General features: G+C 40.7%; 1 protein-coding gene across 5 annotated transcripts; it reads left to right on the plus strand.

The window, feature by feature from the left end:
* Positions 1 to 1,382: 1,382 nt before the first annotated feature.
* On the plus strand, positions 1,383 to 16,574 carry znf362a (zinc finger protein 362a). Of its 5 annotated transcripts, none has more exons than XM_038696836.1 (9): positions 1,390 to 1,857; positions 5,188 to 5,251; positions 7,116 to 7,347; positions 10,219 to 10,344; positions 10,661 to 10,988; positions 12,850 to 13,074; positions 14,881 to 14,959; positions 15,080 to 15,238; positions 15,334 to 16,574. In XM_038696836.1, exons 2-9 carry the CDS (start codon positions 5,189 to 5,191, stop codon positions 15,451 to 15,453), a joined length of 1,332 nt encoding a protein of 443 aa, XP_038552764.1. In that variant the 5' UTR covers positions 1,390 to 1,857; position 5,188; the 3' UTR covers positions 15,454 to 16,574. The 5 variants fall into 5 exon arrangements, with proteins under 5 accessions (XP_038552768.1, XP_038552764.1, XP_038552766.1 ...); XM_038696838.1 differs by having other exon boundaries at positions 7,149 to 7,347; XM_038696837.1 differs by lacking the exon at positions 1,390 to 1,857 and adding an exon at positions 1,895 to 2,535.
* The last annotated feature ends 10,296 nt before the right edge of the window (positions 16,575 to 26,870 follow it).

Below are 26,870 nucleotides of genomic sequence, written 5' to 3' on the forward strand. Positions count from 1 at the left end.
TACTACTACTGATTTCTATGCGATTAACTGTTTAAATAAAGTATTAACTTACTAACTGTACTGCAGCTTTCATAGCTTTAACACAGTCCAGTAAGGCATCATTTTGATGCATAAATCTGTTTTTTGTAAACAATAGGCTCATAGATCTGTCTGCATGATACAAAGGTTTGTGAACTGCATTTTCTTATCAGGTTTTATTGACTTCTTTTCTCATAGATACAAATGCAGTAGGAGGTTGTGCAAAGGCATAGTCATAAAGATAAAGCTCATAGAAAGAAATTCTGGCAAAACAGAAAACAAACCAGATTTGTTCTGGTCTTCGAAGGGCCCAAACATTTGTCTCATCTGATCTCGTTTCAGCTCATGAGCGGAGATTGTTATAGTAGTGTAGTAAAGGGACTGTTTTGGAAGTGCAGTGTACCTTTTCTCATAAGCAGAGGAAATTGATCCATAGGAAGGTTTTAAACATCTAATAAATACAACTGCCACTCTCAGGTTCTGCTCTACCTCTCTAATTATTTACATATGGACGCCGTTTGTATCCTCAGTCTGACTCGTGGTGGAGATATGAGATGGAGTCCTGTGGAGTTTTGCATTGGCTATGGATTTGTGAGCAGACATTTGAATGTGTGTGTGTTAATTTGTATGAAAATGCAGTTAAGAAAGATAAAAAAGCAGCCGGTGTTGAACAGTGGGAAAAAATGTGGCCTGCTCAGAGGGGGTCAACTCTGGATTCTAGTGCAGAACGACAATAACAGGGCCAGTTTTTATGCTGACGATCACACTTAAAATGACATGGCGGATTTACACAGTGGCAGTTTAGTAAGCACACATAGCTTTACTAATGAGCCTTCACAGAGGCTTTAATGTTTGTTGAAGGTGTTGATTCAACTTCTATCAGTGATCAGTGTCTGTGTCTGTTAAATTGTTCAGTGTTAGCCAACAACCACTATAGGCAGCGAAAAAGTAGGCTGATAACTTCAAAAAGAAGCAGGAGCACTTTAGAATGATGCAGTGTATTTGTGTATCTGGTTTGAGTAGGAAAGCTACGCAATAATGTAATAGTTTGTCCATCCTTATTGATATAAGTGGGGTGGACAAACTTTTAAATACAATAAATTTCAAAATGCAGACTCCAAAATGCCCACAAAGTTGAATAAAAGCCTTTCTCTAATAAATTGGCAATTGAGTGTGCAATCCATTTTTTTTTTAAAACAAGATGATCAACAAAATGCCTGCCTAAATAACATGATTTGATTGTTTTAATCTGAGCACCGTGTGTAATATCGCCTCCTGTTTTCAGGCATGGCAGCAGTGCCATCTCCTGCTGAGCTAAGCACAGAGCATATTAGCAGCCTGTCATGCTGCTGCTGAGAGGATTACACTTTATATTTACTGCCCATGACCGTCATGACCTGGGACAGGCAGACAGACAAAGCGTGGAAAGGATGACACCTGCATGCAACAAACTCTTCTCCCCGTGCATTTAATACGGGAGCTTTCTGGCGATCAGTAGCCGACAGCCTTATCTGTCTTTATTGAGACTATTGCGATGATGATACACGTAAGAGAAAGTCAGCCTCACGCGTGCCATCAAATGAATGCCATAACAGTCACTGAAAACCATTTAAAAAAAAACTTCGCGCACACAGATTTAACTAACACTGCAGCACACGGGTGAAAAGAAAGAAAATAGCCAGTGTGAAAATGGGTTAAAAAATCTGTTTCAGCTGAATTCCTCGCCTGCAGCACCCAGAAGTGAACAGCAGGCGACCCGGAAGGTTTGAAGTCCGACTGGGAGCGAGCAGAAAGAAGAGTCTAATCCTTTATAAAATATTTCTACTCTCGCTGGTTCAGGTAGGTTGGCCGCCCGATGCAAATTATCTGCCTATTTTCTGCTCTTTTCTCTCCTGTGTTGCTTCGTCGCCGTTTCTATGCAAGTCATGCAAAAGTTGTAATTAAAAAAAAACAAAAAAAAACACGAGCATTTGCGGCGCAGAGGTGATAAAGACTGATTTTTTTTCTTCTGCCCTGCAAATAAAAGCTCACGCGCCACTATTAACGTCGACTGGATTTGCGGCTCAGCGGCTGCAGAGCTTTCAGCAAAGGCATGATGATTGTTGTAGGAAGTGTCAGGCTCTTTTTTTTCCTCCTCTCCTCAAGCCGGGCTATTCAAACCTGCAAATCAAAGTAAACAATCGTTCGTACGCTTAATGCAAATATGCCACTTCCACGACCCATCGCAAAAGCGTTCAATTACACCTGGAGAATCATCTCCTTATAATATTCGGATCTGCAGAATATGGCGTCCAGTGCTTATAAAAATAAGACGGGGCTGCCATTTTTGTTTTCCTTTTGTCTGAAATTTTTTAATAAACTGTCTGAGAATGTGGGAGAGGCGGCGGACAGACCGGGGCGCTGCGGAGGATCGTTTCTCTCCGGAGATGCTCTCATGTAAAGCTGAGGGGTCTCCGATTTATACATCAGCTGCTGTTTCTTGTGGTGTTTGAACGGAGGAATACTTCAGCAAAGCAGGTACAAAAAAAAAGGGGGGGGGGGGGTAACCCTAACTTTAGTTTCAGAGATGAACTTGTGTTTCTACAGGTGATCTGTTTTCTCCTTTCTTACACTGATGCTGACATATTGCGATTTAAAAATAGTTTTGTGTCTGCAAAAGACGTACTACCTGCACATCATTGTGGTAACACTTGACCCTGACTTTCTAATATATCCTTTATAAAGGTTTAAACATTTAGGCTATATGCTAGAATAAAGTCCCTCTGAATGGTTTTCTTTTTGGTAATAATGCAGTTATACATATTAACCCATAAATAAATGATCATGGAGTTGGCACATTATAAAAGGATTTCAAGTCTCCAGGAATAAATGTTAATAAGTCATTAATAAAGGGGGTTTAATCCACTATGTCTGCTGTTGTATGCTAATGAGTGTATGAAGTTTGGCCAGTCAGTAAGATATTTTATTTCAGAACCTCAAAACCTAAAGGTTGTTCTAGCTGGCTTAATTGAGCTAAAAAGCATTTGTAAATTATTTATTAACCATTAATAAAGCCATTAGTTACAATTTACAACCCTTTATAAAGGGTGATGTATTAGAACTTACTACTATTTATTTTACAACTTTTGTAAAAATAAAAAAGGACCAACATTTTAATAAATGCATTGAATAAAAGAGTCATTTAGTCTGAACTCTTAAGCGAAAGTTGTTGCTTTTAAGACTGTTTTGAATACATCACCTTGGGCCCCGGAAATTATAATGGCCATTTTATTGATATTATCAAAAAAGTTAATCTGCACATAACCAACAATGAAAATATCCCTTATTTGCATCCCCGATGAGCAGGATGTAAGATTTTCTTTTTTTTAATTATTATTATTAAAGGATATTGAGCTCCTCTCTAATGCTTCAGAAATACTGTTCAAGTACCTGCTGGAAATACTTCAGAACCTGTTACTTGAAGGCATTGATATTCAAGCCCTGTAGAAACTCAGCTACACAAGTCCACAAACAATGCAGTCTAAACCTGACTCTACAGGTTGCAAAAATGAACGTGACACACATACAGTATTCTCTGTGCAGCGTGTCATTTCAAAAATGTGACACAAAGATGTGTGGCAGCAGTCAAACCAGTGAGCCGGCTCCCCCGAGGCAGAAAGCCTCCAGGAAGTGAAACTGATCCCCACTGGCATCATTAGAGAAATATTTTGTGGGGTTTACTGTACGCTCGTACCCCTGGACGTATCGTTTTTGTTTCTCTTGGCTCGCGGATGTGGACTGTGTTATGCCTCTGCTAAGCCAAACAGACTTAGGAATGGTGAAGTATGCCAAAGCACGCAATGCAAAATGTTCTTAAAAAGGACTTCATATGAGGTTAAGAAGAGAATCTGTGGAAAGAAATTCCTTTCAGATCATAACAGCAAGCAGCTCTCCCTGTTGTAGAAAAAAAATGAGAAGGTTTCTGTCTATCTGGCTAAACACTGTGTGGAAAAGAAGCTTCATCAAGCATTGTGCTTATTGTAGCCTATAAAAATCCAATATTCTCATTTAAAAGAGAATATTCCATGCTCTTATTGTGTAAAAAAAGGAAAGAAATAACTGCTGTGTCACTTACAAATCAACTTGGTTTCTATGCAGCATCCTCATTTTAGTTATTCCATGCTCATTATAATTAGCTGGATTACTGACCTGGCTAGGTCATTCAGGTCTTGCTGTACTCTGAGGTGAGACTGTGCAACGTTTCTCCTGTTTTCCACCAGACTCTGAACCAGTCGGGGCCCCATGTGTTGAGCAGGAGACAGTGACTCAGTGGATCTGAGTTTTAACATTTCTGTTTTCTCTGATAACCACTTCGGAGAGTTCCCTAACTAGTTGTTGTAATTGTGTGAGAGGTTATCTTTCAGGCAGCATGCCCATCATGAACTCTTGCAGTTAAAAATCCTAAGAAAAAGCTGCCGGACTCTGTATCACTCACTTAAACGTCCTCCTTTGGGAAAAAAAAAACAGAACGTACTGCTATTTTCACTCACCACAGCAACTCAAAAACATCATCTCTGTTGGCAATGGAAAGGCACAAGCTATCCTCTCCTACTTTTGAGGAAGGAGGCAAACTTAAACAGAATGTCCCAGTCTCTGTTATCACAAGACTGGGACAAGTTATCTGAAATGATCACATCAAACAGTCAGCTGCTGCTTGGGTGGAGGGCTACTGACACAAGTTTTTAACTGCTGTTTTGTTCAGTAACAAAAGATCTTCACATACATTTACAGGAGGCGGTGCATAGGAATATTTTACAACAGTGGTTCCCAACCTGGGATAAACTAAATCAACCTGAGGGGTCGCAAGATGAAAAACAGGAGAGAAGTCTGAAAATAAAAAATATTATCAGTTGCACAAAATTATAGTTATTATTTCAAATTGCCCCCTAATCTTTGCCCTTTTTGCATGTCTGAAAACACTCTGAACATAAAAAATTTAAGTTAAAAAAAGAAAATCACTCACCTATTCAACCACTGATGAGGGGTCCCAAGTCAAAAGGGTTGGGAACCACTGTCTTACAAGTTAAACTATAAATATATACTCGATACATGTACTCACCAGTATTTCACTGATGGACAGATGGAGAACCTGTCTTCGTCTTGTTTATGACCCTTGTGTTTTTATTTCAGGATGGCTGAACCTCGCTTTAACAATCCCTATTTTTGGCCTCCACCTCCTGCTATGCCTGGCCAGGTGAGTGACTCCGGTATTCACACGAATTTATGCACACGTCAACCTTAGGCAGCAATGTTGTTGTATTGTACATTTTCTGTGTTAAACGTTTATCATTATTTTTATTAAATAATGCACTATTAATAAATAAATAAATAAAATAAATAGTTGGGAAATATACTTATTCACTTCCTTTCCTAGTTAGATGAGAAGATTGATAAATAAAGTGGTTTATAATAAATGGATTGGTAAATATGAAGCTACAGTCAGCATCAAAGGTAACAAAATCTGCCGACCAGCACCTCTAAAGCTCACAAATGAATGTGTGATATCTATGGAAGATTTTATTGGACTTTAATATTTGTAACCCACAGAATACAATCCACAAATGTGTACTGTGATGCGCAAATATTTCACTGTCTACAAATATGTATTTTTACATTCGTGATGTGAAAAATCATATCCACAAAAATACAGAGTGACTTCTACACTCATGAGCCTTACAGAAAATACAGTATTTCATGCAAAAGTACTTTTGAGGACCGTAACCTTATACATAGGGTTTACAATAGCTCCTACAAACAGTAGGTACAACAGTACTTTCAAATGTAGTCTATTTATTTAAATATAAATGTAAAACAAATACAGTGATAAAATATTCAATAATAAACTATATACACCTGTACAGAAAAGTTTAGACGGAGTAGAGTCCAGTGGTCCAGCAGAAGCAGAAGTTGTTGTCTCCTACAGATGACCCTGGGTACTGCAATGGATATTCTTACAACTCATGGGAGGCAATGTTGCTACCGCCACCTGCTGGTTTAGCTAATAAACTGCTCTCACGCTTACAGATATCTGTTTGCAGATCTCTGTGATACATATCAGTCACAAATGTAACGTGACCTGATAATTGACAGAAAGCAATCTGCAAATGCGCAAAAACGGCTTTGTGTGTAGAAGTCACTCTGTATTTTTGTGGATATGATTTTACACATCACAAATGTAAAAATAGGCCTACATATTTGTAGATAGTGAAATATTTGCGCATCATAGTACACATTTGTGGATTGTATTCTGTGGGTTACAAATATTAAAGTCCAATAAAATCTTCCACAGTTTCCTAGTGTTTCCAGTCGTTGTACTAAGCTAAGCTAACTGGTTGCTGGCTCTAGCTACATAGTTAGTGTACAGGCATGAAAGCGGTGTCAACTTTCTCATCTAAATTTTAGCAGAACACGAAATATCAAATTATTCTTTTAATGAAGTGGTTTCCAGTATTGGGTTCAGGATCCCCCAAGGGGTCCCAAGATGAATCTGTGGGGTCACCAGGGGCGAGTTAAATCTCAAAACAACGTTTTGATTGAAAGACATGTTTCCTTGCAACGTTATGCAATGTTCCGCAACTTCAGGCGGCTTCGAGGTATGTTTTCTCCCGTTTGGAAAATGCAGTGCGCTTGTGCACATAACAGGGTGTTCGAGGCACCGCCGTTTCCGTTGAAAAAAAACATTTTGCTACATTTTGTCAGCGCTGAACTCGCCCTAGATTATTAAAGGGACACATTAATAAACAATCTGTTAGAGAACTTTCTCCTTCTCAAATACTGGATACTATATTCTGGCCACATGACCACACTAACATCATAACCTGTGATGAGGGGTCACATGTAGATATTGCTTTATTTTAAGGGGTCACAAGCCAAAAGGTTTGTGAACCACAGGTTAAATAATACACAATACAGCTGTGGATCTTAGAGACATTTACAGAGGCAGTTTTTGGGTGCAATGCCACGTATGAGCCATTAGAGGGAACCAGGTCCTCATTAAATTGACACTGACTGAACTGATGGCTGTTCTCTTGTCACAAATGTTGTTTCCTGGCTGTCAGCTGGATAACCTAGTCTTGATCAATAAAATCAAGGAGCAGCTGATGGCAGAGAAGATCAGACCTCCGCATCTGCCCACTGCCTCAGCCCCTTCCCAACAGACCTTACTGGCTCCCCCCAGCCAGGTGGATGGCGGCCAGCACGGGATGTCCAAAGGCCAGCAGATGCAAATCCACAACCCCTCTCAGCCTGATATTGCGCTGCACGCTCGCCCCGCCTCCAGCTCAGTCACAGGTACTCTTGACTCCTCACCTGCCTCCCCAATCCTCACCTTTTCACTGATATCATCCTGCATGATCGGAGTTGGTTCAGCTTCCTCTCAGAACCATTTTGGTACTTTATTTTATTTTTTTGTTTCATTAACTCTAATGTTCTGTTAGTGGTTGTGGAGACTCTGGACCTCTCTTTTTGCATCTCAAAAAACATGCTTCACATTGTTTTATATCACCTCAAGACTCCTAATGATTCCATTGCTTATAGACATGATCTTTACCACATGGCATGTTTCAGATCTCACATTACATTCACATTAGTTCTATTTTGGTTTTCTAAATCATGGTTAAATACAATGAGTGTTTGGGGCACTCTGGTGGTTGAGGGGCTAAAGTGCTGACCATAAGCTGCAATGTCTCCAGTAGACAACTGGCTGAAGACCTTAGTTGTATGTCATATCCAAACTCTCTCTCTCTCATTTCCTGTAATCTCTCTACTATCAGCTATCTGAAGGCAATATGTACAGTACTCAAATAATGAAAAAAATTGATTTTCATTTGCTCCATATCTTTCATTGATGTTCAAGGTCAAGGTCAAAGTTAATTTGTATAGCACATTTACAAACAGTCACTACTGCCCCAAAGTACTGTACAGATACAGAGACCAGCATAAGATAAAAAGCATAATAAATAGCCGAATAAAACCCTTCTAAAACAGAATATGCCAAAAACAATAAAAACAGACAACAGATAAACAACTATACTTAAAGCAATAACAACAATAAAATGTCACAGCTCAGCATGTGTTAAAAGCCAGTACAAAAAGATGTGTTTTTAAAAGTGATTTAAAGCTCTCAATAGAGGTAGCTGCTCTAATGTTGAGAGGAAGAGAGTTCCAGAGATTAGGACCTGCTACTGAAAAAGCTCTGTCCCCTCTGGTTTTCAGTCTGGACCTTGGACAGTCTAAAAGCAGCTGGCCAGTGGACCTAAGTGCTCTGACTGGAGTGTGCAAAATCAGCATATCAGATAAATATGATGGTGCCCGGCACATTAAGAGATTTAAAAACAAACAATAAGATCTTAAAATGGATTCTACAAACAACAGGCAGCCAGTGGAGAGACGACAGGCGTGATGTGGTCACTGCGCCTTTTCCCTGTCAGCAGGCGTGCAGCCGCATTCTGAACTAATTGTAATCGGCAAACTGAAGACTGATCAAGGCCAGAGTACAGTGAGTTACAACAGTCCAGGCGATTTGTGATCAGGGCATGCACAACTTTTTCCAGTTGACTATGGGGCAGGTAAGGCTTGGCCTTCCCAAGAAGTCTGTTTATCAAGTTTAAAAGATCTGTCAATAAAAACACCAAGACTTTTTACAAATGGGCAGCAGTTTGAGGATATTGGGCCAAGAGCACTGTTAAAACCAGAGACATCGGGCTCCCCAAAAATTACAACTTCAGTTTTTTTGTCATTTAAGTTAAAAAAATTCAGTGACATCCAGTCTTTTACTTCATGTAGACATTTTCTCAGTGCTTCAACTGAGTTTGTTTTGGTATTCAAAGGTAGGTAAATTTGGACATCATCTGCGAAGCAGTGAAAGGAAATGTTGTATTTTTGGAAGATTGATCCCAGGGGCAGCATATACAGCAAGAACAAGACTGGGCCTAAAATTGAGCCTTCTGTCAATTGGGGCTTTGTTTGAGTAAAAAGGCCCAAGGTTTACAGAAAAAGACCTGTCTGTCAGATAAGACTGAAACCATTTCAGAGCTGTGCCTTTAATGCCTGCACAGCACTCAAGTCTGGACAATAAAATCTTGTGGTCAACCGTATCGAACACTGCAGTCAAATCTAAAAGCACTAGCACAGCAGAGCTACCAGAATCAGAGATTAAAAGAAGATCATTAAAAACTTTTAAAAGAGCAGTTTCTGTACTGTGACAAAATTTAAAACCAGACTGGAATTTTTCAAAGATGTTGTTGGAATTAAGGTGCAATTGAAGTTGGGCATATACCACTTTTTCTAGAACTTTAGATAAAAAAGGTAGCTTAGAAACTGGCCTGTAGTTGGATAAAGCAGAAGGGTCCAAATTGTGCTTTTTCAGGAGGGGCTGTACAATGGCCTTTTTAAAAGCAGCCGGAACACACCCAGTTGAAAGAGACATGTTTATCAAATTTAAAATACAAGGCCCAACAGAGTCAAAAAACATCTTTAAAAAGCTTGGCTGGAAGGCTGTCTAATGAGCAAGTCAGAGAAAGGTATTGGCATAAAATCTTCAAAAACAGCTGAACATAAAGGTTTAATACTGGGATCTGGCGCATCACAAAGGGTTAAGGCCTGGATACTGGACACCTTATCAGTGAAGAATTTACAAAATCTGTCACACAGAAGGGCACTAGGAATAATGCCAGCTGACAGTAATACAACACTACCTCACAAGTGCACACATACGTATGTGTGTGTGGTCAAGGTGCGTGTGAGGATCCATGGGAAACTCCCTTTCCTGCAGAGTCACAGACGTGGGGGTTTTCTTCTGGCAATACTTTTTGTTTGGAAAAAATATTAACCAATAAGAAGATTTCGTGGATAGGACATATATTTCCTTATATGTTGTAATAACAACGCTTTGTTCTCCCTTGGTGAAACATTGTCTTGGGAATTCGAGAGAACAGCGTTGACACACTTACAAACAAACTACAGTTAACATGCATTATCACGTACAGCTCTATAAACACCAGAACACACATACACACACATACCAAGAATGTTACACAATGAAAATATATTTTGCTGAGTGACTTTATATCAACTGTAAAATGTTGGTATTAAGACACTCAAGTTGGTCAGGAACCCTTAAAGATGTATGTATTTTGTAAATGTGAATTTACATTTTACCAGGTCGTATTCTGGGGGATGTAAATTTGAATCTGGACGATAAGGCAGCTATAAAAGCCAGAGGATTATGGGAAGACTGGCATCTGCGGCAACTTATAGACCATCCCTCCAGGACGAACCACGTATCAGGTAAAACACAGTTTCTACAGACAGCTCCCAGTGTAGTACTTCCTGTTGTTGTAGGTTTGCAGTGTGTGTTTTTTTTAATTCCTCTTAGGCACTGGAAATAATGCTTGGTAATGTGGACTTCTCTGTGCTATATGTATGTTTGTGTAGGAGGTAGACAGATTGCAATAGAGTTTCATTAAAATATTTCAAATCAGTCCACACAGAACATTGAAGGCAAGATTGGACGCAGTATTTTAAGGGGTCTTTTAAAAAATGTAACTCCTCGATGATAACTTATTGCAATCATGTCCTTGTCTTTACTTTTTTCACCCATCAGGTGTGGCGCTGGCATCCAGAACAGGTAACCTCAACACCTCAGAGATCATCACCCCCACTACACCCACCTCAAGCAGCCACAGCCGGCTGGGTGGAGCCCCCACACCTCACCTCATCTCAGGGTTAGCCTGTGGCCACGGGATGGAGCCTGGCAAAAACAATGGGGGCCTCGTGGGACTTCTCGGCCCTCCCCCAAGGGAAGAACGAGGGCGTAAGAAGATCAAAGCAGAGAATGGGTCTTCTCTTTTGGTGGTACCTTATCCAATCCTAGCCTCAGGCAATGACCAGTCCTGTGTCACCATCACTGCCAAGGAGGGAAAAACCTACAGGTAAGAAAGGACTACTTTTAATGCACTTCTTTAATAATAAATGTGCTAACCAGTATAATTTATAGATGGATGCATAGATAACCAAGGTACAGTGCTTCTGACTCGTGGCTCACAATTGTTTTTTTTTGTTGTTGTAGATAGACCTACAGCAGGTTTCAAATCTCTCTCTGTACAGCCTCTGGAACACAGTGATTTAGAAGAACAATGGTTACAAAGCTGAATAAAATAAAATATAATTTAATGTCCACCAGATTGGAAAATAAGACAAAAATAATTTGACAAAGACTTGCACATTGGTAACATTCCTGAAAATATGCCAGTTGTTTTTCATCAGTAGTCCCTGGCCAGGCAATAGTTAAAAACACACATGTTAAGTGAAAAAGCAATAAAAATACAATCAACAATAAAAGCAGTAAAATATGCAGATACAAACAGAGCCTGCACTACATAAAGAATAAAGACAGGACAAACAGCTGTTATGACACAAAAAACAGTATTAGGCCTGGTGAAGTGTGGGTATTATGTTCATAGCCTGCAGTATCAGCTCTTAGACTAAGTATAATAATGACAATAAGACAACAAACAACACAAAAACACCTCACTGTCCTAATGTTCACAAGTTTGATTCCTTATAAACCAGTCTCTTAATGTTGTGGAGAAGGAACGGTAAACTGGTCTTCTAGACAATCTCCACTAGTTGTGCTTTGTTGGTTTGGCTGGTTTTTAATGTGATGTAAGTACGGAGTGGTGGAGGAGCCTACTGTAAGTAGGGTAACAGAGCACGATTATAGTATAAAACACAGTAGAATAGTGAAAAATATTAAATAATAATACTTAAATAGCATAAAATATTAAAGCCTCCCAGTGGCCAGAGTCTCAAATGGAGTAAATAAAGGATGGGAACTGTTTGTCATGATGTTCATGATGTTATCTCTTCATCTGGGATCAAGTCACAACAAGATATTTACTAAACACAGTGGTGGGGGAAGAAGCTTATTTGATTGGATACAAGTAGGAATGCAAGAAATGATGTAAAAATACTTCATAAGAAGTAAATGTTTTATTCAAAATGTTACTTACAGCGTCTATAATCAAAATGGATCAAATGACAAGGTCAAATTTGAAATGAGTCGCCTGTCGTGACAAGAGAGAATTAGCACCTGACTCTACAGTTCTTTCTTCTTTCAGGTCATTGTTTTGGTTTTCCAGCCCACATCTCTTCTGTTTTGGTACATCCCCACATTCTTGTTTCCAGTCACAGCAACCAGCTGTCTTCTGCGAAAAGCCCTAAAACACTGTACTTTACCTGCTCAACATCAAACAGAAGACAGACACTGTTAGCAACTTGCTGGTGAACATAGTGAAGCATTTAGCAGCTGAAGAGCCAGCTATTTCCCTCAGAAGTTGGTAGAGACCAAAAGCAGAACTAAAGGAGAGCAAATGTTTATACATTTATAAATATTAAAAGTAAAAGTACTCACTCACTGTACAATATAATGCAGTATATTATTGTGAACTGATTGTGTGTTTTATATATAATCTATTTAGCTGTGGAGTAACTAGTAACTATAGATGCTATATACTTGTAATGGAGTTAAAATTACAGGTTTAAATTAGAGGTTTAAAGTAACATGAAGTGGAAATTACATTAAATTAAACATTAAATACAAGAAATATATAAGTACAGCACATGACTAAATATATTGAGTTATTTTTCACCACTAATAGACACAGTCTAAATAAATAATGCTAATAGGATTGCAGCTTCAAACATACACTGTAGGCACCATGTGTCCTGTTCATCCACTTTTCTCTTCTTGTGATCTTTTTGTGTATCTGTGTCAATGTGTTCTTGATGCAGGTGTAAAGTTTGTCCGCTGACCTTCTTCTCCAAGTCAGACATGCAGATCCACTCCAAAACACACACAGAGGCAAAGGCCCACAAGTGTCCTCACTGTACTAAGTCCTTTGCGAACGCATCTTACCTGGCCCAGCACCTGCGCATACACCTGGGCGTCAAACCTTACCGCTGCTCCTACTGTGAGAAATGTTTTCGCCAGCTCTCACATCTGCAGCAGCACACCAGGTCTGATCTCTACACTCATCGCAGCAGTTTAGTCTCTATTGTAATTTCATTGTTAGCCACCAAAGGTATGATGAACTTAAGTATTTAATGTTGTGCAGCATCAATCATGTCCAGTAACATACTTTATAATCTTAGCAAGAGCAGCCCACTATACTGTAAGATATTGTTTCCTGATGAGCAAGCTGCGTAAGTAAGCTGCGGTGGAATCTGATTTAAAAGATATATTTCTTTTTTTCCCTTTACAAAACTTTCCTGCAGAGTCCAGCAGGGTAAAAAGAAAGTTTATTTGTGTGGACAAGTTTCCTTGAATTAATGATTTGTGCCCTCAATGGCTAATGTCCCATTACCCCTCTAATCAGGTTCTTGGTAAAATGTTTAATACTAAACATAAATATTTTATTTGTTGTTAAGACAATATCAAAACCTCTGACCACATTTTATTTTACTGTACACATTCAAATGTATTTTGGGAAGACATGTTTGTTTGGTTACATTCAAAAAATAGCTTCCATTTAACAAACAATGGGCCTCATGCGAGAACATTTTCGTATTCTTATAATGTCCGTTTTTTAATACAGTGGGCTCATAAGAGCGTGCCACATTTGTGATTCAGCAAACGCTTCCAACTACAGATAACTGTAAATGACCCCTGTAAACATGATGAATGCCTTTATTGCCTTAATTGTAAATTAACATAATTAACACCCCAATTATACCATATAAGACTACACGTCCTGCCCAATATGTCAGGCAGTGTTCATTCATGAAAATGACATTGAAGAGTAAAAATAAGAACTTTCAGAGTTTGAAGCCCTGCTTTTAGAGATCCATAAAGAAAAGACTATAATTTTCAGCAGCGTCAGCAGTGGAATTAAGGGAAGAGGGTTGGATCGGTGTGTCTGTCTGCAGAGTTGCAGTTCTAACAAGTATCACATTTGCAGAATGTAATATGAATTTACAGCTCTTGGTATTCTAAACTGCAGCAACACTCATTCATTTGTCCTTGCCAATATATCAGCATGCTGTCACGCTCTTCCAAGGGCCTGACGCACTAAGACATCCTAAAGATAATTAACCTTCAACTAGCGCATCATTTAAGTTTGAGTTGAGATTCATATTGTAGTGTTGTACATATTGTAGTGTTATACAGTAACATCAATAGCCAATTTAAATGATGGGTGATGTCGTTAGGCTATATGAATACATTTACAAAATATATTATTACAGAGTCAAACATTACATTACATTTACATTTATTCATTAAGCTGACGCTTTTATCCAAAGCGACTTACAATTGCTAAGCACGTCAGAGGTCGCACACTCTGGAGCAACTAGAGGTTAAGTGTCTCGCTCAGGGACACATTGTTGGATGTGTCCCAATGGGGATTAAGTACAATGTTAATATAATTTAAAGTGTAATTTATTAGGTTGGGATAAGACTAACAGCACATGACTCCTACAACAGGTCTGGACCACTCGTAAATTGTGTTCATACTTCAAATTCAAAATACAAGAAAATTGGTGAATCTGGGAAGTTCTCCTAAGTCACTCATACAAGCCCTTTGAGAACAAATCTGTGAGAAATTGTAAACTTGGACTTGATATATTTTTTTGTTATTTGGGTGAACTAAACCTTCCAAATTGTGTTAACTTGTTGCAACAGTAGGAACTGACATTTCAGGTTGTTGTGTCCACTCTGGCCATTAGGGAGGAGCATGCAGAGTGTATTGGTGCGTTATTGTTTTTTCCACCACATGTTCCTCTGATTGGTTTGAAAAGAGTTGAACTTCATTTTTCCTGTTTCAGAATTCACACAGGGGATCGACCGTATAAATGCGCCCATCCAGGCTGTGAAAAAGCTTTTACTCAGCTATCTAACCTGCAGGTAAACATTAATTGCTATCCTCTTCTACCTGTTTTACCCTCACCTCCCACCCCCCAATCCTCCAGCAATGCTGCATGACAGGAGACTCACTTTGTCTATGTTTTATTTTCCTTGCTGAAGTCTCACCAGAGGCAGCACAACAAAGACAAGCCCTTCAAATGTTCCAACTGCTACCGTGCCTATTCAGACTCTGCCTCGCTGCAGATCCACCTGTCTGCACACGCCATCAAAAACGCCAAGGCCTACTGCTGCAGCATGTGTGGCAGGGCGTACACCTCGGTGAGTTGGAAATCCAAGTTGCATTTTAAAATCTGAGCTGACTGCTCAGACGGATATGTCTAAAAGCCTCTTTTGTTTGTTTTTGTTTTTTTCAGGAGACATACCTTATGAAACACATGTCTAAACACACAATGGTGGAACATGTGCTGTCCCATCACTCCCCTCAGCACAGGACAGAGTCTCCCACCATCCCTATACGGATCTCCCTCATCTGAGATCCCCCCCGTCTCCAATCAGAGATGTCTGTTTCCTGTGATTTCTGTGCTCCTCTGATGGACATTGAACCCTTAAACAGGTTCCAGAAATGTGCCAGATTGTACAAGTATCTTGTGAAGAGGTGCTCTTTTAATGAGTATATCCTCCTTTTCTTTCATGCTGACCAGATAGTATTATCGGGGACATCCAAAGATGACTTCTCAGCACTTTCAGGCCTGGAAATGATAGGCCTAAAAATGTCTTTTTCTATGTGACTTCACAGGAAAAAAAAAAGTATTGCTCCAGGCAGCTACATGGAAAGTCTTTTTAAACTTTTGTTGTTATAACAGATTACATTGTCTTTTTTATATGGTCCTTTACTTTCTTTACTCAAATCTTTGCAAAAATGAATATATTTGCATCAGAAATAGTCTTCCGTTAGCTGGGTTGCCAAGTGAACATAAAGGTGAATGCTTATATAAAGTGTATTCATGTATATCGTATCACTTTTTATGTGAGTGTTTGCAATGTTTCACCAATCACATGGGCCTAGTTCACACATAAATAACAACAAATGTCAACATTTTTATTACATTTTTTGCCCTGTTGCCAACATCACCCTGACCAGGATGTGTGACTCATAATTAGCCAGATGGATATATTTTCTTTTACATATATTTTGTAATTCTAAAATTTTATGCTCAAACAGTCCTCGAGCTTAATCTGGCTTTCGGTCTCCTAAAACTTAAGAACTGTGTAAAAAAGTGTTTAGATACAAACTACTCAGTAACTTAATTGAAACTTTAATTGATGCAATGAATGCGAGAACTTCTGTTTTCAAATAGTTTAAGTACAGAAAGTGAATCAAAGATGTGTTTTTGTCAAATTCAGTGAAAACCTCCCAAAAATATAATAATTTAATTTGTCTTTGACAAATGTACACAGTACTTTATTTGTCCGCTTCGGACAAATTTTGATTGGGTGTGCAAATTAGCATTGAAGCCTTAACTTTGTTACAACTCCATGCTGTTGTTCTATCACTTTGAATTTGCCTTTTATCTCATTGCATGATATATACTGTAAATACACTATAATAACTGTCAACTTGTTTTATAATAAATAATTCTATAATTACAAGTCACAATTTTATTTTTTTCCTGGCTGCTAGTGAACAAGTCAAAGCTTGCAAGGAAATAATTCTAGTAAATGCTTTCACACATGTGATGACTTATTATTGAGTGTAGGAAATTATTCCTCAAAAATGGGCGAGATGATTGTACTGCAAAACAATATGAACAATTCCTCATCTGAGTATCTCATTAGATTTCATGCTGTAGGAGTCTCTCTCTCTCTCTCTCTCTCTCTCTCTCTCTCTCTCTGCTTGATTACAGGAGTAGGATCTGGTGTGGGGATGTCAGGGGACAAGCTGCTAAATGTCCTAAATCAACTGCTGTCTGTACCCAGAACGCACAGACTGAATATCCCTCTGATTTTTCTCACATCAAGAGTGCCATCACCAACCAAGACTTTCTCATGGGGCAGCATGAGGATTTATTAAAGACCACTGCAATAATAATCTGACCATGCTAAATCAAATCGCGGCCTTCTAACCAAGTCAGTTACTGCATTCATTACTCAGCTTAATCAGGAACCCCACACTCAGCCAGCTCCTCTCAACTCAACTTTCATCCTTGACTCAACTGGACTCTGGTCTTCCTGTGCCGGTGGTTTAATGTAGCCCACCATGGAGATTGATACGGTCATCCATCTCAGCCTGTTCTTTGTGTACTCAAAGTAAAACATCTACCATGCCAAGCTCTGGTCTCCATTGTCCCTTGCTGGTTCCTAGTCGCCCCTGGTTATTGTTTATCGCTGTGGACTTGATCACTGGTCTCCACTCTACTTCAAGTAAACTGTCATTCTTACCATCATTGACGGTTTTTCTAAGTCATCTCATTTTCTTGCCCTGCCCACACTTCCCTTTAGTGTGGAAACCACTGACCTCCTGTTGGAATACATCTTCCGCCTCCAATGACTGACGGTTTACTTCTGGGAGCCAGTCTTTCCTTTGAGTACCATCCTCAAACCAATGGCCAAATAGAGAGCCAGTCAGGTGATGGAGGCTTCACTCCACTAGAAGATCAGAAGCCGAGAAGGGCGGTTTGTGAGAAGCCGGTACACAGGGCTTCGGTTCAGCTGTATATCCCCTTACCAGCTTAGCAACATGGACGGGAGCAAGAGTTTCAGATTGGTGAGTTATTAATTTGTAACAAATGTATCTTTCATCCATAAAGTTTTAACTGAGCTCTGTCTCTACATCACAATAACAACTTTATGCCCATTGACTGTCTGGAGGATAGCTAATGTTTGGAAGGGAGAGGAGAGACAGTAGGCGGACATCTTGTCACTGTGTGCTGCAGCTCGGTGTTTTTCCACCGGTGCAAACCTATTACATGCACAAAAAAGATATATAACTCAATAAAGGAGATAATATCACCTCTTTAATGTCAAAATAGCCCTACTACCCACTTGAATTTATTACCTAATTAAGCATTTTCCTAATGAGTTTTTGGTCTCAATCGTTAGTTTTACGGGTATGCTTTAGGGTGGGGCTACATTGTGTTCAACAAGTCGCTACCATGGCAACCTGTCAATCAGGATAGAGGTCACTCGTGCACTGTGTAATTTAACCAGCGCCGTTGAGTCTATTAGGAGTCTGCTGTTCATTTTTCTGGCAAGTACATTTTGTTTTAAGTCTGTTTTTTGCTAGCAAAAATTTGCATCGCGGTTCAAATCACAGTTAATGTGAACTGACCCTTCACCATGCCACACCCTGAATACGCAGCTGGCCAATCACAGCGCAGTATAGGACTCGCTCTAAAACTTTCATGGCTGCGCTCCATTGACTCATATGCAACAGGAGTTGTTTTCTAGCTTTTTTTGCTGTATTTTTCCAAGATATAATCAATGCTGTTCCTGGATCACTTCAATAGTTACAGTCACTACCCAGAGAGGTTGAAAGGAGAAGTATGATTTCTTCACTTTCCAAAACCTAAAACAAATCCAGTAAAATGTATGCTGTGGGTTGTTCCTAATGTAATATTAGTTAGCTAATGCTAGCTAAGTTACTACTGAATGTAAAGTTGTATAACCCTACTGCTCTGCTTTTTAACGAATAAAGATTAACTTTTTTATTTTTCATTTATTAATGTGTAGGCCTATATCATAAAGTATTCTCTTAAAAAATTCTTTATTGTTAAATGTGTGTTGAATATAAACTCCTCTTAGGAATTTCACCATTCAATGTGAATTTATAGCAATAAGTAAATCTATTCAGTAATTGTTCCTTGGCCATCGTCATCCAAAATCCTGTTTGCGTCACAGCAAAGAGTCGTGAATCAGCACTAAGACTGACACTCAAGATTTAGTCCTACACTTAACTCAAATTACGATGCTTGATAACTGACTTAAGCTCAGCTTTGAGCCAAGAATTTTTTAACTCTTAGATCAGTTCTTAGCAGTGTTCTTATGAGTAATTCTGAGAAGCTTGATAAATACGGGCCCTGGTCTTTAGGTGTTGGGACAAGCTGCTAATCATCCCCAATCAACTCTGCTTTATATACTGGGCTTTGCAAGACTTATTCCTCCAAAATGCACCACAGAGCACCACAGGAAGTCATTCCTGCCTGTGGCCATCAAGCTTTATAACTCCTCCCTCTAAGTGTCTGACACAAGGACACTTAGTTAGTTTTTAAACTGGACCGTATTATCTATTTTTGTGCAATATGGTCTGTTTAATAATTAATGTGCAATATTCTCTGCTGCTATTTATTCACTAGTCCTTTTTGGTTCACCATAATAATTCTTAATAATGTAAATGTTCACCATAACAATTCTCTAATAATGTAAATATTGTACATACCCACACTCCTTTATATATTTATTTTATACTCTTATATTTATATACTCTTTATCTATCTACCTTTTATTACTATTTCTATTCCTTATGTCTTGACAAGTGTGCAAATGTGACAAAGAATTTCCCCTCTGGGATTAATAAAGTATTTCTGATTCTGATTCTAAACTCCAACTCACTAGACACCTTTCTGTGGTGCTACAGGTGTTGGGTTACTCTGGTTACTCTTTTCACGTAACACAAGTGTGAGGTTACCAAGGTAGGTGTGTTTGTAGAGAAATGTAATTCAAAGCTGAGGACTTGACACAACTCTTGTTCTTTCTGACCTTATATCAGCCATTGAGAGAGATCAGGATAATGTTTCGGTTGGTTTCAGAGAAGAACGAGATAGTTATGTTCCAGTAAAAAAGAATATGTCAAGCTGTACTGAATGTTATTGATAAACATATTTCAATTTACATAATGTCAGTGATAAATAGATACAGTTTGAGTTTAGCAGGAAGTGGGATTTGTACTTGGGAATTGTACTCTGCATTGTACACAGGCTGTAACAAAGAGCAACTTCCACAGAAAATAGCCTATAATGAATGGAGCCCCAAAGTGGCATTATGACAAAATTACATTATGAAACAAAAGATTAAAGAGTATTTTTAATGAAAATATCTGTAATGAAATAACTTCAGTAAAGCTCAGTTAATCAGTTAGGTATAATGAAACATTTCATAATATATAAAATTGAGTTTTAATAATTTATTGGCTTTTTGGCCTTTTATTTTGGCTCATTTATATATTTTACACAATTTACTAATGTATTTATTTAATGTTATATTTATTAATTTAGAGCTCCTATAATCAATATTTTTGTAATAAAATGATCACCTGAACTATAGCTCTCTTTGGCTTTACGGACCTTTACATTGAGTTTCAGCTTAACCTTTATAACTATTCTGTGTTTTGGCTCTCATAAAAAATAAGGGTTGATTTTGGGTCATTGTGTATCAACAGCTATACTTATAATTATATTTCTGAATAATAACAAACTATGACTCAAATTATGTTTTATTTGCAGAAATAAGTTGAATTAGTTTCTTGTGCTGGACAATAGGATTAGAAAATAAAACATAAAAAATTTAAGGTACATTTCAAAACAATGCCCTAAAACTAGAATTAAACCTGTTATCACTTTCAAATTGATTCGCTGATACTGAAAAAACTTAGCCACGCCTTTATTTTCAGTAGATTGGATTACTAAAATGGTCTATTCACAGGGCTTTCAAAACATGCTCTTCAGTAATGCCAATGTATTCAAAATACTGATGCCAGGGTCCTCACAAAAACTAGGAAATACTAGGACATCTGGAACTAGCCTACTGGCTGTCCAAAGTGTTAGAATAAAAAAAAGTGAAGCAGCATTCTGTTATCATGCAACACAGAATAACCTCCCAGTCGTTATTAGACAAGCACTGACTTTTACCACTTTTAAGTCAAAGCTAAAAACCTTCCTATTTTACACTGCCGCTTCTACCCCGTAATGCCTGAAAACCTCTTGTTAGTTTTGAAATGTGCATTTAAATGTGGGGGTATTTGACGTGTTCCTCTATCTTGTATTCTCACTTGTATTGTCACTTAGTTTAAAAATGAACTAGTTTACTTAAACATATTTTGTCTCTTTACTGTACTCTTGCACAAATTGTAAATCTTTTACCTTTGCTGTATTTTTGTATCCTGTAAAGCACATTGAATTGCCCTGGTGTATGAAATGTGCTATACAAATGTTGTCTTGCCTTACTTATACTAATGTTAACTTAATAAACCTTCCTGCTGCTGCTAAAGGTCCATTTGCATCAGTATGTTAGTGAACACAATACTAAAGCTGATCATATTTCAAAAGTTATTACTTGAGAAAATTGTTCATTACAAGCATCTTAAAAATTTTATATACTATAATACTTGCAGGCGGCTTTTATATTATTTAAATTGTCTTCATATATATATATATATATATATATATATATATACATACATACACACACACATGATATTTACCTATATTGCTAATATCAAATTTCAAAATTGCAGATGAACAAAAACTTTTTTTGAGGGACCTTCCCATGTTGGGGCCCAAAGTTCTTGGGAAAATCTCAAGTTGCAAGTGTTACACCCCTCCCTTAGGCAGTCCTGTGTGTCACATTTCAAATGAGGAACAGAAAAACTAGGGACTGGATGCAGACACCAGCTTGACAGTTTTTTTAACAATCAAATCAAAGGGTACACAGGTTTATGGCAAGGTGAGACAGGCAAACAAATCCAGAAAGGATCAGGCAAGAATGAAAAAAAAACAGAAGAGGGGAAATATTAAAATCAATTCAATTCAATTTTATTTATATAGCGCCAAATCACAACAACAGTTATCTCTGAGCGCTTTTCAGAAAAGAGCAGGTCTAGACCGTACTCTGTGATGTTATTTACAGAAACCCAACAGTTCCCACCAAGAGCAAGCACTAGGCAACAGAGGCAAGGAAAAACTTCCTTTTAAGAGGCAGAAACCTTGAGCAGAACCATGGCTCAGGGTGGGCGGCCATCTGCCTCGGCCGGTTGGGGGTGAGAGAGAGAGAGAGAGAGAGAGAGAGAGAGAGAGAGAGAGAGAGAGAGAGAGACAGGAACAGAGAGAAAGAGGGAGGGGGATGGAAGGAGATAGAGAAGGGAGGGAGGCAGCCTACCCAATATACACACAGAGGTACAGACAGTAAAGGTAATGTTGCTATAGACTGAATGAACAGTAGAGTTAATGATTATAATCGTAATGTTAATGATTATAATTACAATCACAGATCCAGACTCCACAGCTCCAGAGCCAGAAACACCTGCAGGAAGTGATAGGAGGAGAGAGGAGAGGGACGAGAAAGCACAAGACTATGGGAAAGGGGAGAAGTCGAGTTATTAACATGCATTAATGGGATGAGGTTGCATACAGAGGGAGAGAAAGAAGAGGAGAGAGGAGCTCAGTGCATCATGAGAAATCCCCCAGCAGTCTAGGCCTATAGCAGCATAACTAAGGGATGGTTCACCTGAGCCAGCCCTAATTATAAGCTTTATCAAAGAGGAAAGTCTTAAGCCTACTCTTAAATGTAGAGATGGCGTCTACCTCCTGAACCCAAACTGGAACCTGGTTCCACAGGAGAGGATCTTGATAGCTGAAGGCTCTGGCCCCCATTCTACATTTGGAGACTCTAGGAACCATAAGTAACCCTGCATTCTGGGAGCACAGTGCTAAGGTACTATGAGCTCTTTAAGATAAGATGGTGCCTGACCATTAAGAGCTTTGTAGGTAAGAAGTATGATTTTAAATTCTATTCTGGATTTTACTGGAAGCCAATGCAAAGAAGCTAAAACAGGAGAAATATGATCTCTTTTCCTGGTTCCTGTCAGAACACGTGCTGCAGCATTCTGGATCAGCTGAAGAGTCTTAATGGACTTTTTCGAGCAGCCTGATAATAAGGAATTGCAGTAATCCAGCCTAGAAGTAACAAATGCATGGACTAGTTTTTCTGCATCATTTTTTGACAGGATGTCCCTGATTTTCGCAATATTACATAGGTGAAAAAAGGCGGTCCTTGAAATTTGCTTAATGTGAGACTTAAACGATATGTCCTGATCAAAGATAACTCCAAGATTCCTCACAGTGGTGCTGGAGGCCTGGGCGATGCCATCAAGGGAAACTATATTTTTAGATAATGACGGAGGTGCTTGGACCCTAGAACAATAACTTCCGTTTTATCCATGTTTAACATTAGAAAATTACAGGTCATCCAGGTTTTAACATCCTAAAGGCACATTTGAAGTTTAGCTAACTGATGAATTTCATCTAGATATAACTGAGTATCATCTGCATAATAATGGAAGTTTTTGGATTGTTTTCTGATAATATTGCCTAAAGGAAGCGTATATAAAGTGAAGAGGATTGGTCCAAGCACAGATCCTTGTGGAACTCCATGACTAACTTTGGCATGCATGGAGGATTCATCATTAACATGTACAAACTGAAATCGATCTGATAAATAAGATTTAAACCAGCTTAGAGCGGTTCCCCTTCGAGGGAACTCGAACTGCGTCGGTGACGACACTATTGGAACGCCTCTGGGCATGGCAGGGCTGAACTATGAATGAAACTACTCCAATCCTATTGGTGTTACTAGAACGGTAGTGTGTGACGGCGTAACCGGAGGGGGTATATATAAGCACGCCGGCATATAGGACACATTAGCTTCTTTCTATTCAGCAGGCACTCTGGCTATGTTTGGAAGCTCCATCATCTTACCTGAAGTCGAGACGAAGCAGCAGATCATGTCGAAGCGATTCCGACAGTGTGTCTTTCCATGTGAGCGTTTCATCACGGAAGGTGATACCCATGGGATGTGTCTGCGTCTCATGCCTGGGGATGTCGCATGCTCAGGCAGCTCTCGAGGGGGCTGCCCGCGACCATTGCGAGGCCCTGCCCCTGAGGGTGCTGAGGTCTCGAGCGCCTCTTTTTCTAGAGGATGGTCGGATGCGCTCCCCCCGTGACACAAGCCCCGAGGGGCTGGTCCCGTTGGCAAATTTCGCGGAAGCTTGGCGAAGCCTCGTGAACATTTCCCCGTGGGTCCTGCACACAGTAGTAGATGGCTACAGGCTGCAGTTCCGGGTTCACCCCCCCTCAGATTCTGTGGGATGGTCGGGACTGCAGTACACGCAGAACAGAGCCAGGTGTTGGGACAGGAAGTCCGCTCTCTGCTAAAGAAAGGGACCATAGAACTCATTTCCCCGCCGGTCAGAGAAGCCGGCTTCTACAGCCGATACTTCCTCGTTCCCAAGAAGGACGGAGGATTGCGTCCGATTTTGGATCTGCGGTCCCTGAACCAATCTCTGAGGAGATTCAGGTTCAGGATGCTTACCATCCCCGCCATCATCAGTCACATCTAATCCGAGGATTGGTTTGTCACGATAGATCTGCAAGACGCTTATTTCCACATCTCCATCCATCCCTCTCACAGGAAGTTCCTGAGGTTCGCCTAGGTTACGAGCAGGTGCCTTCATCCCTGTCTGTATGGAGGAAATCTTGGTTCCTGTCACAAGGTCCCATGTTGGGAGCGATCTGTCACTGAACAATTATTTCAACAGACACCTCACTCATGGGATGGGGCGCGGTAATGGATGGCCGCTTCACGAGAGGCTCCTGGGAGGAGCATCATTTCTCTTGGCACATAAATGCTTGGAAATGTTGGCGGTTTTCAGAGCTCTGAGGAGTTTTCTGCCCGTCCTCCGCAGTCGCCACATCCTTGTCAAAACCGACAATACGGCAGTGGTGGCCTATTTGAATCACCAGGGGGGTCTGCGCTCGCGTCCATTATGCAAACTGGCACATCAGATCCTCCTGTGGTCCCAGCAGAGACTGCTGTCCCTCAGAGCGATGTACATCCCTGGGACCCAGAATCAAGGAGCAGACCTGCTGTCGAGACAGGGGCTGAGGCCCAGGGAATGGAGACTCCACCCCGAGGTGGTGGAGTTATTATGCGAAGAGTTCGGCCCCATAGACGTGGACTTGTTTGCGTCCCGAGAGACAGCGCACTGTCCCCTGTGGTTCTCCCTCTCGCCCCCAGCGCCGCTAGGGCTGGATGCCATGGTGCAGACGTGGCCGAGGCCGTGTCTGTATGCGTTTGTATGCGCTCTGGAGCGGGTCCGCCAGGACGGCATTAGTCTACTACTAGTAGCCCCGTTTTGGCCGGCACAAGTGTGGTTCTCGGATTTAATATTGCTCCTCGAGGGCCCGCCCTGGCAGGTCCCTCTGAGGAGAGACCTGCTGTCCCAGGCGGAGGGCCGGATCTTTCACCCACACCACGCCCTGTGGCAGCTATGGGTCTGTGGGTAATTGTGATACTGGAGTTCCTCCAGCACCGTTTCTTCGCTGGCCTCTCCCCGTCCATGCTCAAAGTGTATGTGGCTGCCATTCCACGCATTCCACGCCCCTCTGAGTGATGGGCCCTTGGGGAGGCTTCCACTGGTCATGCGCTTCCTCCGTGGAGCCCGGAGGATGAGACCCGTAACTCGTTCCAGGGTTCCCACCAGGGACCTGGCAGTGGTTCTCGAAGCGCTGGCTGAGGCCCCCTTCGAACCCCTGGAGTCAGCTGAGGCCAAGCACCTGACCCTTAAGATGACCTTTCTCCTCGCACCTCTCTGAGGAGGGTGGGGGATCTCCAGGCACTTTCGGTTTCTCCCCGATGCCTGGAGTTTGCCCCGGGGAGGGTCAGGGCCATCCTGCACCCTTGTCCAGGTTATGTCCTGGCAGGGTCCATGGTGCTGCAGGCGTTTCATCCCCTACCTCATGTGACGGCGGAGGACGGGAGACTTCATCTGCTCTGCCCTGTCAGAGCACTGAGTATTTACACTCTGAGGTCTTCCCGGTGGAAGAAAGCAGACCAGTTGCTGGTGTGTTTCGGGCCCCCCAAGGCTGGGCTCCCCGCTTCTAAACACACCATCAGCAACTGGATCGTTCAGACTATTTCCCTGGCCTATCAGGTGCGCGGTTTGCCTTCACCTATGGCCATAAGGGCGCACTCTACTCGAGGCATGGTGGCTTCTAGGGCCCTCCTCGCGGGGGCGTCACTCCAGGATTTATGTGACGCGGCTGGCTGGGCCATCCCTCACACTTTTATCCAGTTTTACAGTCTGGACTTTCCTTCTGCACCTGGCACCCGTGCGCTCTCCTCCTAGTTGTGCCGTCAGGTTCTGCACGCTGGGGGCAGGCGGGGTTTCGGCGCGGCCTAAGTGGGTATCTCATTCCCATAGTGTCGTCACCGACGCAGTTCGGGTTCCCTCGAAGGGAAACGTCTCGGGTTACGTATGTAACCCTTGTTCCCCGAGAAGGGGAACGAGACACTGCCTCGATCTGCCACACCTCACCCCGCCTGGAGTGCCTTGATTCATAGAAAGGGCTAATGTGTCCTATGTGCCGTGCTTATATACCCCCTCCGGTTACGCCGTCACACACTACCGTTCTAGTAACACCAATAGGATTAGAGTAGTTTAGCTTAGTAGTAGTTTATTCATAGTTTAGCCCTGCCACACACACAGAGGCGTTCCCATAGTGTCGTCACCGACGCAGTGTCTCGTTCCCCTTCTCGGGGAACAAGGGTTACATACGTAACCCGAGACGTTCCTTTAATGTCAATGAAATATTCCAGTCTCTGTAATAGGATCTGATGGTCAATGGTATCAAATGCAGCACTGAGATCTAATAAAACCAGTACAGAGACAAGTCCTTTGTCTAATGCAATAAGGAGGTCATAAGTAATTTTCACCAGTGCTGTCTCTGAACTCTAAATCCTGACTGAAAATCCTCAAATAAACTATTGCTATGTAGAAAGTCACACAGCTGTTTGGCGACTGCTTTCTCCAGGACCTTAGAGAGAAATGGAAGGTTAGATATAGGTCTATAGTTGGCTAAAACATCCGGATCAAGTTTGGGCTTTTTCAGAAGAGGTTTAA

The sequence above is a fragment of the Micropterus salmoides genome, unplaced genomic scaffold (genome assembly GCF_014851395.1).
Source record: "Micropterus salmoides isolate LMB-PRFRI ecotype aquatic unplaced genomic scaffold, ASM1485139v1 Ms_hic_scaffold_4, whole genome shotgun sequence".
Taxonomy (NCBI): Eukaryota; Metazoa; Chordata; class Actinopteri; order Centrarchiformes; family Centrarchidae; genus Micropterus; species Micropterus salmoides.